The 15,850-nt window shown below is 36.0% G+C and overlaps 1 protein-coding gene across 1 annotated transcript in view; it reads left to right on the forward strand.

The window, feature by feature from the left end:
* Positions 1-15,850, forward strand: part of IFT74 (intraflagellar transport 74) — a 39,396-nt gene that overhangs the window by 17,233 nt on the left and 6,313 nt on the right. Inside the window, exons 10-16 of the mRNA XM_010294319.1 lie at positions 1-40; positions 954-1,097; positions 1,778-1,818; positions 3,035-3,114; positions 6,246-6,299; positions 11,856-11,953; positions 12,918-13,044. The exon at positions 1-40 is cut by the window's left edge and continues 8 nt beyond it. Of these exons, the coding sequence (XP_010292621.1) occupies positions 1-40; positions 954-1,097; positions 1,778-1,818; positions 3,035-3,114; positions 6,246-6,299; positions 11,856-11,953; positions 12,918-13,044 (584 nt within the window). The remainder of the gene's footprint in view (positions 41-953; positions 1,098-1,777; positions 1,819-3,034; positions 3,115-6,245; positions 6,300-11,855; positions 11,954-12,917; positions 13,045-15,850) is intronic.

A 15,850-nucleotide genomic window follows, 5' to 3' on the forward strand; every position in this document is an offset into this window, starting at 1 on the left:
ATTGGACGCACTAAATGTAAAGGAGGATGCACTAAGAGCTGTATGTATGGTCGCAACTGATCTCTGTACCAGTCTGCTGAACTCTAGTGTAAAAATTAATACAGTAGAAAGACACCTATAATCTTCTCCTTAAATTTTCAAGTACTGTAGGATCATGCACTAGAATGGGAAGGCAAAGCTGCCTCTCTGTTTTCCACCAGTAATTTCTAACCAGCTGTGGGTAAAAGTAGTTTTTGCTGGATGCTAAGTACAAAATTTTGATAGAAATAGTGGGGTTCTGTAGCTTTAGTTACTCATGCGGTTTCAAATGTTTTGTGTGGCATTTGATTGTTTTGGAAATACTCTTTGAAGATAAATGTGAAATTATCATTCACATCCTTCTTAAGGATTCGTAAGACCTAATTTTTCAATATGTTTTCAACTTTCAGGATGTGTGAGAATGATTTTCATGTGCCATGTTCCATTTCAAAAGCAACTGGCATTTGAAGCACAAAGTGGTACCTGCTGAGATGTTTTTTATGTTGCATACATACATGAACATGCACTTCTAATACACTGTCCTATTGCTAGATTGCTATGAGCTGAAACATACAGTCATGTGTATATTCAGAAAGTATAATTTTCAAATACTACTAGATATTTTTCCAGTCCTTTTGAATGCTGTATATGGTTTGTAATACTCTAGAAATGATGAAATGGTGTATCTACTCAGAAAATTGGCCTGAGGACGAACTCATAAAGCAAGAAGTAGCTGACTGGGATAGTTCATTCCAGAAAATGCAATATTGAGAATATGGATTATGAAGTTTATTGTTTATACTGTCTCTGTGCTGTTTGTAACAAATAAGCTTCACTTTCAATGTATAGATAAGTGCTGCTTAACTAAAGCATAATTTCTGCAATGCTTTCTTGCCATCTGAAAATAGCTAGTAGGTGTTTGCTTTTCCCAACAGGAAATAGCACACTCCCAGGTGAAACAGGAGGCTGTGCAGCTGTATGAAAAGCTCCATGAGCTCGAGGAACGTCGAGATCAAATGATTGCTGAGGATAAGAACATGGAATCTCCACAGGAGGAAAGAGAGAGATTACTAAAGCAGGCAAGAACATAAAATGTTACCATGTTAAAGATACTCTGAGTCAGTATTCTAAGGGTTGATAATATTTGAAAATACATAGGTTTGAATCTTAACTTTATTTGCTGTTTAAGCAGCACAAATCATCTGAAATTAAGAACAATTAATGAATTTGCTGGATGGGATGTTTCAGGTTCAGCCAAAGCAAGATTGGCACAGTCAGCTTTTAAGCTGTTTGACTTGTTCCAATTCATCAGTCATGTTGGTATGGGAAAACTGATCCTATTGAACAGTTCTACAACATAACTCCAGACAGTATCCTTGTGGGGGGTACTGAGCAGACGTACTAATCCAGGAAGGATTATGAATGAAAATGAATTAGATTAATTTACAAGGGTCTATGATGTGTTATGTAACTATGCATATATACTATGTGGATTATTGGACTGAATGACACTGATAATTTTGTTTGATTTTTAAATGTGTATTAAGATAGCAGCAGAACATTTGGAATACACAACACTCAAATCATATAATTTCTTCTCTTCAATGAAGAGCCATTGTTGGACAATGTGACAGCAAGTTTGTGATTCCATATGCTGAGTTTCTATTCCCTGTATGCTGAATTAAGAAATCTTTTTTGATTTTCCTTTTTCATTTGTAGATTTTATTTCATATGTTAAAGTATTTACACTTTTTTATAGGTTAAGGATGATAGTCAAGAAATAGCAAGCATGGAAAGACAGTGAGTAATTCCATTATACTATTGCTACAAATTACGTCTAGACCCTAAAGACAGATAGTTGAACTCCATCACATATTTCTGTGGACTTTTAGAACATCACCACATTTTCAAGCCTCTGCTACTGTTAATCTTCCACAGAGAACAGAATATATCCTTCTGCTTAAGCTAAACAACTTTTATAGTGATAGGACATTTAGAACTGCATAATAAGATAGATCCTATCCTTATGAACATGCCTTGAGAATATAAATTTGTAATAGCACTGACATAAACTTCTTTAAGGCTGAAGAAGACATTAGTCCCTAAGAGCTACTCATCTGGGACATCTATGAAGTTAAGCCTACCTTACTCTGCAGTCACATTTTGAAGAGTTTGTTTGTTATGTGTTCTTAAGAGCTACAAAATTGCTTACAGAAAGTTCAATTCTAAAGAGTCACAGGGCATTCCTTCTTGATTCTTGGGCACTGGATCTTTCTGAAGATTTTCCAGAAAGTCTGGTAAATGTTATAATAAATAGTAATGTATTGGAGAGGGGGATAAAGCAGTACAACATTTTTGTGATTTTGAGCCTTTCGATTCTTCTCTCTTTATAGAAAAATTGAGATAATTCCTGAAAACTCCTACAAGCAATTTTAAATTCTTTTAAGCAGTAATCCCAACTGTAATCATTGATTAAATTTTAATGCATGACACCTTTGAAGTTGCTTAACAGAACTTTTTGAAAGAAACAATAACAGAGAATTATATTTGAGAATTTACATAGAAATGTTTTTAAGGTAATTTCCTTTCTCACTTAGATGGATTGTGTAATACAGTGTTTTACTTGGCCATTTCCTAATGGATTTTAGTGAACACATAGATAATTTTTTAAAGAATGCAGTTCCCTGTTGCAGTTTACCAGTTACGTTGTACCTCTGCAAAGCTATAAAGCAACCAGCGGAGGGACCAGTTGAGTAAGTTAAGAACTACTCATGGCTCAATAAAAAATGTTTTTAATAAAAACAAGCAGCAGTACTTATATTCAATAGGTATAGGGACAAGTGACAGGTGCTTTACATATATCTTTTATAACAACAGCAAACGTACTCATATTAGTTTGGTTTTGATAAGCTTACATTTGCTGGTTTTATTCTTGATTTTTCTCTCCATTTTTGTCTAAAAAAATAGGTATTTTACAATACATTTTTGATTTTGGATTTCATTATCTATTTGTCAGGTTGACAGATGTAAAAGAAAAAATAAACCATTTTAAAAAGGTCATTCAACGACTTGATATGGATCTGGAGAATTATCAAGGTAATATGACTAGAGTTGTATCAGAGTATGCAGAGTTGCATCTGTTCATACTATAACACATTGTTATGGACATTAGTTGCTTGAAACCTTTAGGTTTATGCAAATGTCCATTATTCACTATCAGAAGGTTTTGTGTCTAAGGGTGCAGTCATTTCTTTTCAGATGTGAGAAATGGGGAGTACCCACCCTTAGTGGTGTGTTCTTCAAGATCATATTGAATATTAAAACTACCATATAAATTAATAGTAGACCTGTCTGGTTTTGTGTCCCAATCTTATTTTTGGACTACTTGAGGAATAGAATTTTCTCTTACTGGCAGCATTGTAGAACCAGCTGAACTTTAGAAAAGCTTTTATTTATTTTACCTTTTACATGATCTGATACACTGTCAGTGAATGTGTAATTGAGAATGTTTAATAATAATGTGTAAAGCAGACACAATTCAGTACTATTTTTATCTGTCTTTGAAACTTCTTGGGTTGATCTTTGTAAGAAGAGTTTGGGAGCTGTCTAGAAATGGCATTAGCTTAGAAACTTACCTCCAGCAAACACCTGCTGCAGTACAGTAGGCTAGGTTAGGTTGGGATTTGTCCTATCACTGGAAGTTGTGGTTCTGGAGGAATTAAGTTAATTTGAGCATAGGTCCTCAACATCTTAAGGGAGATTATCCTTTAAAATGGAAATTCATCCCATGGAAAACCTTCTTCTAATTCTAAGCAATCTTGTTTACATAGAGATTACATAAATATGTGCATACATTTTGGAAAACTCGGTAACAAGTTATTTAAATTCTATAGGACTCATGAATTGATGTGTTTGTGTACTTTTTACTTTATACCTTTTCTTGGGCGATCAGTGTAAAATTTAGCTGTAAATTTCTTCAAGGTAAACAAATATTCTGAAATTGGCCCTAAACAAATGTTTGATACATCTGTTTCTCATCTTTTGCATTAAAAAATATGTCATATTTTTCCAGATATTTCATTATTTTTGTGCAAATAATTTGTTAAGGCTATTTTATAAGCTTTCTTGTTTCCAGATAATATCATTGCCAACTTCACTATTCTGCTTTAATATTTCCTTTCTGTTTGGCTTGCAACTCTTTTTTTATATCTTTGGAGAAATGCAGAAGGTAAGAAGTGACTTGCTTTTTGCATTTTATAGTTAGGTTTACACACACTATCATTCATTGCTGGACTGTATGTCTTGCCCTGTTTTAGAAAAAGACCTCTGTTGAAGAAGAGGGTTTAAAGCATGTGTAGGAGAAAGCACATGCTTCCTGGCAACATAACAGGAACAGTCAGGATATTCAGAATAAAGTTACCTTGTGGTACAGTATAGAGGAAATTATACCTGTTGGTATAAAATAGAGGGAATAAAGAAGGTCTTCATAAGGAGTAGCTTTAAGACACAGCAATGTAAACTCCCAGCAACCTCTAATCTAGTGAATGGAGAGAGAATCCCAGAGGGACATTCATACTTCTGCTCTAAATCAGCATCTTGGTGTATCCTTGAGATTCCAGTCCTCCCTCCCTCCCCAGTCAGATTACTTCTGGCCAATATTTAAACTGTTTATTACAAAGCATTCAAAGCATTCCCAAAACTTCAGCTCCTACAGTTTTTTAGTTAAGTTTAAGGTAAAATAGCCAGTAAAAAAAAATTACAGCTAAGGATTTTCTGAACATTTTAGGCTACAAACATTTTTTAGCACGAAAAACAAATAATCCAGACCATAAATAGAATTAACTATTTTTAATTTTCACTTAAGAAGATCTAGATAAGTAAAAAATGCACCCACTTATTATATGTTCCATATATTAGCAGCTGTCTTTAACTGATTAGTCAAAATCAGCATTAACTCATAATAGAAAAGACTTAACACTTCATAAATTGCATGAGAGGGTAAGATACGGATGTAATAATGCATATTTTAAGACAAATTCTCCGTAAAGACATTTTAAAGGTCTGGTCTTTATTCCAGGTTTTTTTTTCTTTAAACACTTGGCAGACCATGTAGCTTTCTGTTTCATGGCTCACTGTAACTAGACTTTTAATAACTGAGTTACTAAGTATTGGAGTCTTGCCTTGCAAAATGAAAGAGAGAGTCCAGCAAGGAACAAAGCCACAGCTGCAAGGAAACTGAAGCAGAATCATAGTCCCATAGGGGCTCACGGTTGTTTTATTGTTTGTATATACTAGATAAAAAGGAAAGCATGGGGATGTACAAGTAAAAAGATCTGGAGAAATTTGCTTGCTCAGTTATATCTGTATCTACTTCATTCTTTTTCTTTGTATTCTTTAAAGTTACAACATTATGCTGAAACTTAATCAATAACCAAGACTCAAACAATTATAAATTTAGGTGTTTGAAACTTAAGGTCATTCTTAGGAGCTGAATTGTCTCATCTTCTCAAAAAAAAGTGACAAATATATCAGGTCTTCCACTTTACTAGTACATTTTAACTAAGAGCTATTGATAGTGTATTTGTATATGGATTTAAAGATGGAGTGAATTATGTATTATATATTATTCGTAACTCCTAATACCACTATAAAGAATGTGTACGGAATTGTTCTTTTAAAATTAATTGTAGAAAGCTTTCTGTGCATTTTTTTTCCTGTACCATTGCTTGTCCAGTCTTCATGTTTATGTCCCTGAGACTGTCACAGTGTTGCTTAGAAGCTGTGTATCCTTATGAAAGTCTATTCTAATGCGTGAAAGTGCCATTGAAACAGCCCATATGTTAAACAGAGCTGCAGAAAGTTTTAACTAAGCCCAAATACACAAAAGCATTTGTTCTCTTATTATTGAAATTCACTTGAGTTCAGAAAAATCCTGTGAACTTCCTTTGTTCAAACCAATTATTTATCACACTCTTATTTATCAAAAATTCTAACCTCTAAAAGTTTCTAAAAATTGCACCAAGGCTGATTTATTAAGCTAATTATATATTTTTTAATATAAAAGTGCATATGACAGTCAGTTGAAGTGACTACATTAGATGACATAGGATGAGTCCTGTAGTTTCTAGGCATGTAGAGTTTTTATTTTTAAAACTGACATTTTGTCTATCTAAAGGAATCCAGGACTGAGACAATATAAAGTTAAATCAATGTTCCATCTCTTGCAGGAGAGGAAAATTGGAAATACAAGGAGCTGAAGAAGAGGGAAGAAAGCATGGACAGTAAGTTGTCTAATATACTTTAATTAGGCCTAATTCCACTAAAATACAGGGTTTCTTGATTGTTAACACTCAATTAATTTAGAGCTGAAAAGAACTGATGTCCTGATCTTTGCATAAAGTTTCTGTGACCCACCTCAGGACAAGATGATTGATATCTTGGTACTTACAGGACAGTCACAAATATTTGAAGCATTTTTCAAAGGTTTTAATCAAACATTAAAGGTCTTAAGAACAGAGCTTTATTTTATGAAAGCAAGGCTGAAATTAATTTTAACATTAATTTAATTGAAAGATATATAAAACTACCTGTTCAGGTCTGATTAAAAGCAGAACTTCAAAATGGACAAACATAGACATCACATAATTCTTTAGAATTAAGGCTTCTCATAATATCTGGTTATTCAAGATGAATGTTACTAAAGCTTTCTTCCATATTAAAAGGTTCTATTGTTGTAGAGACCTAACAGAGGATGAAAACAGAACTGTTTTTAAAATATACCCTATTACTAGTATACTGTAGTAGGCAGCTGACAAAAATATTGGTCTGTTACTCAGCGAAAGGGGAAAACGGTCAATAAATATGTCATGAAGACCAATGTGTGTAATACCTTTTTATAACAGTGTTCTCTGAAAATGTTCAATATAACTTACGGCTAGCATGATACTGAAAGAAAGGTCTCAGCTGTGAGTAAAGAAAGAGGGATAAGAGCATGCTTAGAGATTTTCTTCATTTTCAAATTACCTATTTCCTGAGAAGCAGAAGGGCAGAAGCTCGCTTGATCTTGATTTTCAGGAAGAATACAGACAGTGAGAGGGGGCCCTCGGGATGCTTCTGACTATGGGGGTTTTGGTTCTGTTTCTGCCCTTTATCAGAGGATATTGATGCTGTTCCAGAGCTGTTTGAGAAAAGCTGAGAGGTTTGGGGGAACATGCAGGAATCTTAAAGATGGGAAAAGAGCAAATATGGCACCTGTCTTGAGGAAGAGGAGCCAGGGAAGTACAGACCAGTCAGCTCAGTATCAATTTTCAGAAAGACTGTGGAAAAAATAAGCAAGCAAACAATTTGTAAACATTACAGAAATGGGAATATGAATACCACTAGTATTGATTTGTCAAGAATGATTTCCTTTTTTGACAGAAAAATATTGCAGAATAAGGGAGGAGCAGCACATGATGTGTGCTTTGACTTCAGTACATCTGCTACTGCTGTCTCGTGGTGTTCTTAGAAGCAAGCTAGGGAAATACTGTCCATTATTAACCTATACTGTGCATTTGATTAAAATACTAACAATCATGAAGGATTTACTGCCAAGGTGGAAGGATGTATTGAGTAGAGTTTTGCAGTGTAATGGATGTTCAGGTTAGTCAATATTTTTATTAATCATGTTGGAGGACAGGGTTAGAATTTAAAATACTTATGGCACATCAGAAATTAAGTACAAAAAGTTCAAAAAAGGATTAAGTGTAAATTTATATACTTGGGCAGAGTAATAAACAGCAAAAATACAGAGTAGGGAGCAGATGATTAGGTACAGCTCTGTGGTATGGCTCAGAGTTACAGTGAAAGACAAAGTAAACATGGCTCAGCAGTATCACACTAACATGGCAGAGAAAATAGCACAGCAGTAGGTATACATAGGAGTATATGTATACCTAAATTATCGGCTGAAAAGTACGTGCCACTGAAGCCACAGAGATGAAGTAATCTTCATCTCTGTGGCTTCAGTTGGAGTATTGTCTCTAGTTCTGCACATAAAGAGGTTGGCAGTCCTGAAGGGAGACTGATGAGGGATGTGGAAAGCATGGCCTGAAAGGAAATATTAAAGAACGAGTCTTTTATTTAGAGAATTTATGATAGTCATCAAATATGTAAAAAGGCTGTTTCAAACAGTAAGTGACAATCTAGCTCTCCATATACATGGAAGATAGAAAAGGAGTAATACACAAATAGTTGCAGAAAGATTTGGGGGTTGGATATTAGAAAAACTTTCTAACATTAAAACTCACCAAGCTCATTAACACCTGAATTCACTCATTGTTCAGGAGGATTGTCGAATATCTATCATGAGCTGTGTATAAGAAGAGTATAGACAAACATCTGAATTACTGACAGACAGATGACCACTTGCAGTCTCTTCCATTCAATTTTTAATTCTACAATTCTATGCTGTGTAAGATTCAATATCCTCATTGTCTACAGCTTCCTTGGACGCAAGTCATAGAATCACAGAATAGTTTGGGTTGGAAAGACCTTTAAAGGCCATCTAGTCCAACCCCCCTGCAATGAGCAGGGACATCTTCAACCAGATCAGGTTGCTCAGAGCCCCGTCCAACCTGACCTGGAATGTTTCCAGGGATGGGGCATCTACCACCTCTCTGGGCAACCTGTGCCAGTGTTCCACCACCCTCATTGGGAAAAATTTCTTCCTTAGATCTAGTCTGATCCACCCTCTTTTAGTTTAAAACTAAAAAACACCCTTGTCTTATCGCAACAGGCCCTGATAAAAAGTCTGTCCCCATCTTTCTCATAGGCCTCTTTTAAGTACCAGAAGGCTGCAATGAGGTCTCCCCGGAACCTTCTCTTCTCCAGGCTGAACAACCCCAGCTCTCTCAGCCTGTCCTCACAGGAGAGGTGTTCCATCCCTCGGATCATTTTTGTGGCCCTCCTCTGGACCCATTCCAACAGGTCTTTCCTGCGCTGTTTTCCAGAGCTGAACACAGGACTCCAGGTGGGGTCTTAGACCAGAGTAGAGGGGCGGAATCACCTTCCTCGACCTGCTGGCCACCTTTCTTTTGCTGCAGTCCAGGAGACAGTTGGCCTTCTGGGCTGCAAGTGCACATTGCCAGTTCATGTCCAGTTTTTCCATCCACCAGTACTCCCAAGTCCTTCTGGGCAGGGCTGCTCTCCATCTCTTCATCCCCCAGCCTGTATGGATACCGGGGGTTGCCCCGACCCAGGTGCAGGACCCTACACCTGGCCTTCTTGAACCTCATGAGGTTCACATGGGCCCACTTCTCGAGCTTGTCCAGGTCCCTCTGGATGGCATCCAGGTGTGTCAACCGCACCACTTGGCTTGGTCGTCTGCAGACTTGATGAGAGTGCATCCCACTGTCTGTGTCATTAATGAAGATATTAAAGAGTACTGGTCCTGGTACGGACCCCTGGGAGACACCACTCATCACCAATCTCCATCTGGACATTGAACCATTGACCACCATCCTCTGGATGTGACCATCCAACAAATTCCTCATCCATCAAATCCATATCTCTCCAATGTAGAGAGAAGGATGTTTTGGGGGACCATGTCAGAGACTTTAAAAATCCAGATAGGTGAGATTGGTAGCTCTTCCTCTGTCCACTGATGTAGTCACTCCATCATAAAAAGCCCTTAGCTTGGTCATACAGGACTTGCCCTTGGTGAAGTCAAGGCAAATAGGTTTAACCAAGCCAAAAGGTGAAGCCAATGCAATCAACTTAATTAACACCTCTTATGAAGATGCATTAAAGGCCATGGCATCATCTGTTAAATTGAAAAGAAGTGTCTCAGACCCCCACAAGAGACAGATGCTAATGAAGCCGTTGCTTGCTACTAAAGCACTAAACAGTTAAGTGTGATTCAAAGTTTTGTGTTTGTTAGGTTATCTGAGTAATTATCTTTGTAAGAATTACCCACTCCTTAAACAAAAAAGGAAAGAACAGCTCAAATGTTTCAAACAAAAATATGAAGTGAGAGTTTCAGTACTATTACTTTCCTTACTGCCTTTCCCTTACTTCTGTTTTACTCAGGTATTTTCTTAGTGTAGAAAATTTCTGCCTGTATTTCACAGCAACAGATGGTATGAAATATCCGGGAAGTGCCCTTTGAGGAAGGAGCTCTTTTTGGAGCTGTTGTTGTTGCTCCTCTTATTAAAGTATAATTGTGCTATCTTTAAGATAAAGAGGACATGTTCATTCTGAAGGAAAAGAACACAGAGAGAAAATAAAACTGCCCTTTCTAAGGGTAGCTTCATTTGCAGCCTGGGTACTGGAGAAGAACAGACCTGGCAATAGTCTTATTCAGCACTTGAAGACTTGGCTAGCATTTTTCAATTGTAGGCTGTTTAAGCTTTGGTTTTTAACTATGGTTCTGGTTACTAGTTCAGAGCAGCGTTGGCAGAAGGTGAACCTTCTTACATTCTTGCCAAGTACTGTTCTCTACAGTTACTAGTCACTGTCTGATGGACTGAAACTGTATTTCAATTTTTTGAGCCAACTGAATCTGCATCAGAACTAGTCATTATTTTTAGCAATCAGCTGTGCACATTGCAGATGTGTTGTCTAGTGTTGTCTAATGCCATTCATTGACCTCTAAGAATTCTGAGTGTCTTTCATCCTGAAATCTCTGTCTCAGAGATAGTCTTTGTAGTATCCTAGTATTGTCCCCAGGCTCCAAGAATGCACATCCCCTTTAAAAGTTTTAGAAGCTGTACTCTGTGAAGCATCTCTGTTAACTCTTTCATGGACAGCACTGTAGATGATGCCAGATATTGCAATAGTTTTCTTATCGGTAAATGTTTTATTAGTAAAGAATTTTAAAATTAGGTATTTTTAAAAATTCATAGGTGCCCTGGAATCCACAATTCTCCAGTCAGTCCTCATCCCTTCAGGATTTGTTAGTATTTCCATTAAGTAGTTACTCTTGTCTTCTTTCTTTCTTCCCAAATAACCTATCTTGAATTTACTATTACGTAATCCTTGTTCAAACATGCATTTCTCGTCTTTTTCATCCAGATAGGAATTTTGCAAACTCTTGTTTTTCCTGACTGCTCCTATGTAAATAAGCCATGTTTCAGGAGGAGACCCAACAGGAGAGGGATGATCAACCCTGATCAGGTCAGACAGACCTCTGACTTTCAAATGATGTGTCCAACACCCTTTCTTCAGTATGTCTGTCACCAGGAATACAATATAGTATGCCTAGGACACAAGTACAGAGTGCATACCACCGTTACAACTGTCTTGTCAGACTCAGTTGGACACTTACTAGAATGAACACAAATTAGAGATTCAGCAAAAGGACATCATACAGAAAGAAAGAGATTATACCAGCTGAATATTGGTTTCAGGTCCTTAGCAGTGTTTGGCACTTAGTCTAGGCCATTAGAGATAGTGAAGTCACCTATTTCCTTTATTTAGTAGCCCATTTTGATAGCTTTCAGAAAAATGAAGACCAACAGCTGCTGGGACAAGCATTCAGAAATGATGATGATGAAACTCCTTTCCCATTGGGTGGCAACCCTCACCTAAACAGTATTGAAGAAGGTGGTGACTTTATATCATTAATCAGTCAAATATGTATCTCTGGAAAAAGTGTCCTCTTTTTCATTCCAACCCATAAGCTGACAAGTTTCAAGGACTCCACCACCTGTCTCTTAAATAAACTATTAATTTTAGAGTAACCTTTCTGAAATTGTTCAGCTTATCAATTTAATGCAAAATTTTAACTGGAAATGACAAGGACTTGTGCTGTACCCATGCAAATAGCAGCTGCCTTTATCATGTTTGCTGATTTCTAGATTTTCTTGAGACTTTTGAAGAGGTGAAGAATCAGGAATTGGAACGAAAGACCCAAATAGAAGCCAACATTGTTGCACTCCTGGAGCACTCAAGCAGGGTAAGTGCATTTCCCTCTTCCTGTGGCAAGCTAGGAGTTTAGAAGCACCGAACAGTAGAATGAATGAATAAAGAAGGGTGGTGTTTTTGTATATTCTCCAGTCAGTATCTGCATAATAATCTCTTAAGAGGATTAAACATTAAACCATGTACAGCTGCAGTTAAAAAAAAACAAATGACAACAACAACAAGAAAGATTTGTTTCATTTCTCCTTATTTCTGCGGAAAGAGATTTGAATATTAAATACTAGTGACCAGAATAAAAGAAATGTGTGCATAATTGCTGTAACTCATCACCATTGCTCTAATGAAAATTATTCTATTAATGATAAACATTTCAGAATACTGAAATGAAATGCAGGTATTTTGTTTACCTGAAGTCAGCAAATCTCAGTTAATGGTTATTCTGTCACTACTATTAAGTAATTTACAATATTCCAGTCATCTCTCTGATATACTAAAATTATGTCTGGAATACCCTGCTGTGTAATATTTAATGTAAACACTTTAGAAATTGTTCCCATTTGCAGTCTGCCATTTTTTGCTCTTTGAAGCCATGATTTCTTTTAACATTTTTGGTTCCCATGGAATTTTCTTTTGTAGAAGTCTTTCAACTGAGTAATACTTCGATTATATCATCACTTTAATTATCTTCTTTCAGTATGGTATACCATAAGGCATATTTTAGGTAACGACACTTACTTTAGAAGAGATCGATGTGGCAACACAGTTTATACTTGCTACATTTTTGTTTCATCTTCACTGGCCTGTCAGTAGATCTTTTATCAAAAGTTGGCAAAATGAAAAAAATCACTTCAGACTATTTCTAGTATTTTCAGTCTTTGTAGCAGAAAAGCCAAATAATAGACAATGTACTAGGACTGGAAAGTTTTTTACTTGTCCAGTTACCATTTGTTGTTTCAAAGATACAGCATGTTCTCATTATTGTTGTTGGAATTACACAGAATGTGAATCGTATGAAACAAATTTCATCTGTTACCAATCAAGAGCTGAAGATTATGCAGGAAGACCTCACTTTCAAATCAAGTGAAATGCAGAAATCACAGAGCACTGCTAAGAATCTGCTTACAGGTGAGCTCAGCAATGAGTTTTCAAATTCATTCCTTAAAAAAATTAAAATTACCTGAGTTGTTATACTAATAACAAGATCAGTGATCTCCAAAGATTAAAATACAAATAATGTGGCAAGTTGCCAAATTGAAATTCTTGCGGGTAACAAGTTATTTATATTCCTCAGGAATATTTCACCTACTATTATCAGAAAATGATCAGCTTCCTTGCACAATTATATGTGAAACAGTTGTATTGTAATACAAGGTTACAAAGTTCTTTGAGCTAGAAGTTAGACTTTAATAATATTCACCTTGAAATAAACATTTTTTCACAATCTTAAAACAGTGTTTAATAAATTGAAGTAAAGACTACCACAGTTATCTAACCACGTATTTGTGAGTGTAGTTCTTAGTATCACTTACTTATGGTTTGTACTTTTCTAAAGTGGTGTGTACCATGAGAGAATACATGGCAACAACAGTGAATAGCTCTCAAATTCTCAGGCTTTGATCCTGCAAAGTGAATATTCATTTTGATTTCATTTTGGAAATACTCAAATACTTAAAATTAAGTGTAGAGAATCTGCAGGATCTTGCCTGTAATTTCAAAAAGCAGACAGTGTTAGTCTGTCATTTCCGTAACAAGGATCTATTTAGTTCTTTATTTGCACTGTTTATAGTGGAATTGTTCTCATAATTCTAAGCCTTTGCCAATATCATTATTGGTTCAGCAAGCCTTTCCTTGTTTGTTTGGCTGAAAGGAAGGGGCAGGAATTAAGAACCATAAATCATTTTGCTAGAAGGCTATTACGTGCTGTACTTGGTAGTAATTTTCAAAAATAGGAGCCTGTGTTGTAACTTGAAAGTAGTTACGTGCAAATAAGTTGTTACACACAAAATGTTACAGAAATTGGGTTTTTTGTTGTGTGTTTGAACATTCAGTGTTAGCTTGTCTCTAAATACTCATTTTGCAGTTCTAGCATAGTTTAAAAAGCTGGGCCATACATTAAAAGTTCAACTATGACTTTTTGTTCCTTTGTGTAAGCATCAATTCTTACCAGGTTACAATATAAGGATGTTCTGGAAGCACATAGTGCTATAGAGACATTATTGAAGACATATTTCTTTCTTTGCATGGGGAGAGAAGGAAGTTACAGCACATACTTTTCAGCCGATAATTTAAAAGATTTGTAAGTAAACTTTTAAAAGCAAGGAGTCACAGATACTGTAATAAACAACTTAGGATTGTTTCAAAAATACAGTGAATGTTCAGTTTGTGCAGTTGAAGTTCTTCCTAACCCTTGAACTAGCACAGTCATCTTCCATATTTTCTTGCAGTAACAAAGATATAAAAAGTGCACCAGCAGAACCCTTTAACACACACACACAAAAAAAAAAAAAGGAAACCATGAAGGGTAAACAAAATTGCTGATGGCATAGTTTCCCAAAAACATTTCCCTGGGTCACCGTAGTTTGGTCTGAGAGTTTGCTACTGTGTACACACTGCCTGCTAGACGCTGCAACTTCATGGTGTATCAGAAGGAACTGGGCTGCATCCTCTTCCTGTCTCTTCCCCTGGAGAAGTTTTGAGGTTTTTTAGTTTTGAGTTTTTTTCATTGAGGCTGTTGCTGGATAAGGATAAAATTTACCCCTTCCAGTTTCTTTCCTTTTCTCCAGAAAGTATCAATGGATAGCAGTAGCCCGTTGCTGTCTCTTCATATTTTTTTATAGACAGAACAGTTTAAGAATCCTTTCTGGCTTTTTGGCATTTATGTTGTTGTTACTCTTTACATGTAAAATAAATCCCAATTAGTCAATTATGTATTATTTTAAAATAATGAAATATAAATATTAGAACAACTACATAAAAAGCGAAAATACTGTAATTAGGCCTAAATAAATCCTTAAGAAAATCTAAAGTTGTTTTCTGCTATTTCTGTCCAATTTGATTTATTTTTATTTTATAATTGTGTTTTTTACTGGTTTTAATGTTAAAGCCGTGATTCATTGAGGTCCTTAAGCATTTGTCTGTCTTTGAACCACAGTGCTGGAGGAACAAGAGAAATAGAGCTCTGTTCAGTTGTGTTTTAGAATCTGACATTGACCAATACCAGGAACTTCAAAGTGAAACTGTGGGCAGTTATGAAATATTTTAGACACTGGGAGGGTGTTTTCCTGAGCTCTTTAGAGTGGAAGGCAGCATAAACATTGAATCACAGACGTGCAATGCAGTTCCAAACCTTTTGTTTTTAAACCCTTCTTTTTAGCAGTATGGAAAATGTTCATATTTATATAAATGCTTTTTGCACATACAGAACCCTTTCAATCTTACCTTATGGAACTATGTTCCTTCAGGATAATTACATATTGTACACAAAAATCTTGGCTTTTCTTTTTTTATTTGTTTTGAGGTTCCTAAGGAAATCACCAAAGCACTCTGTAATAAGCCAGAAATGTTGATTAAAGACAAGATTTCACTCTAAAAAATTAGCATATGGCATAAATACACAAAAGGAGAGATGAGTACCAAAACCTTGCTATGACAGGGTTTTGATCAGGTGAGATTTTACTAAATAATTCCACTAAGGAAGCCATACTCACAGTTTTTGGAAATGGGAACTCTCCCTCTGCCACATATGCACATTCGCTCCCTTCTGCCATAAAGATCTCTGTGGCCTTCATTAAGTTGACGGGAGAATTTCCTACCCATTTTCCAGGTTATCAGCACAAATCTGCGTGTGTGAGAAAAATATGCTGACTATGCCAAGAGAAGTTTCTCTGTGTTGTCTCATTCCTTCCAATAGCCCACTTTGCCTGACATTTTA

The sequence above is a fragment of the Phaethon lepturus genome, unplaced genomic scaffold, assembly GCF_000687285.1.
Source record: "Phaethon lepturus isolate BGI_N335 unplaced genomic scaffold, ASM68728v1 scaffold5289, whole genome shotgun sequence".
Classification (NCBI taxonomy): Eukaryota; Metazoa; Chordata; class Aves; order Phaethontiformes; family Phaethontidae; genus Phaethon; species Phaethon lepturus.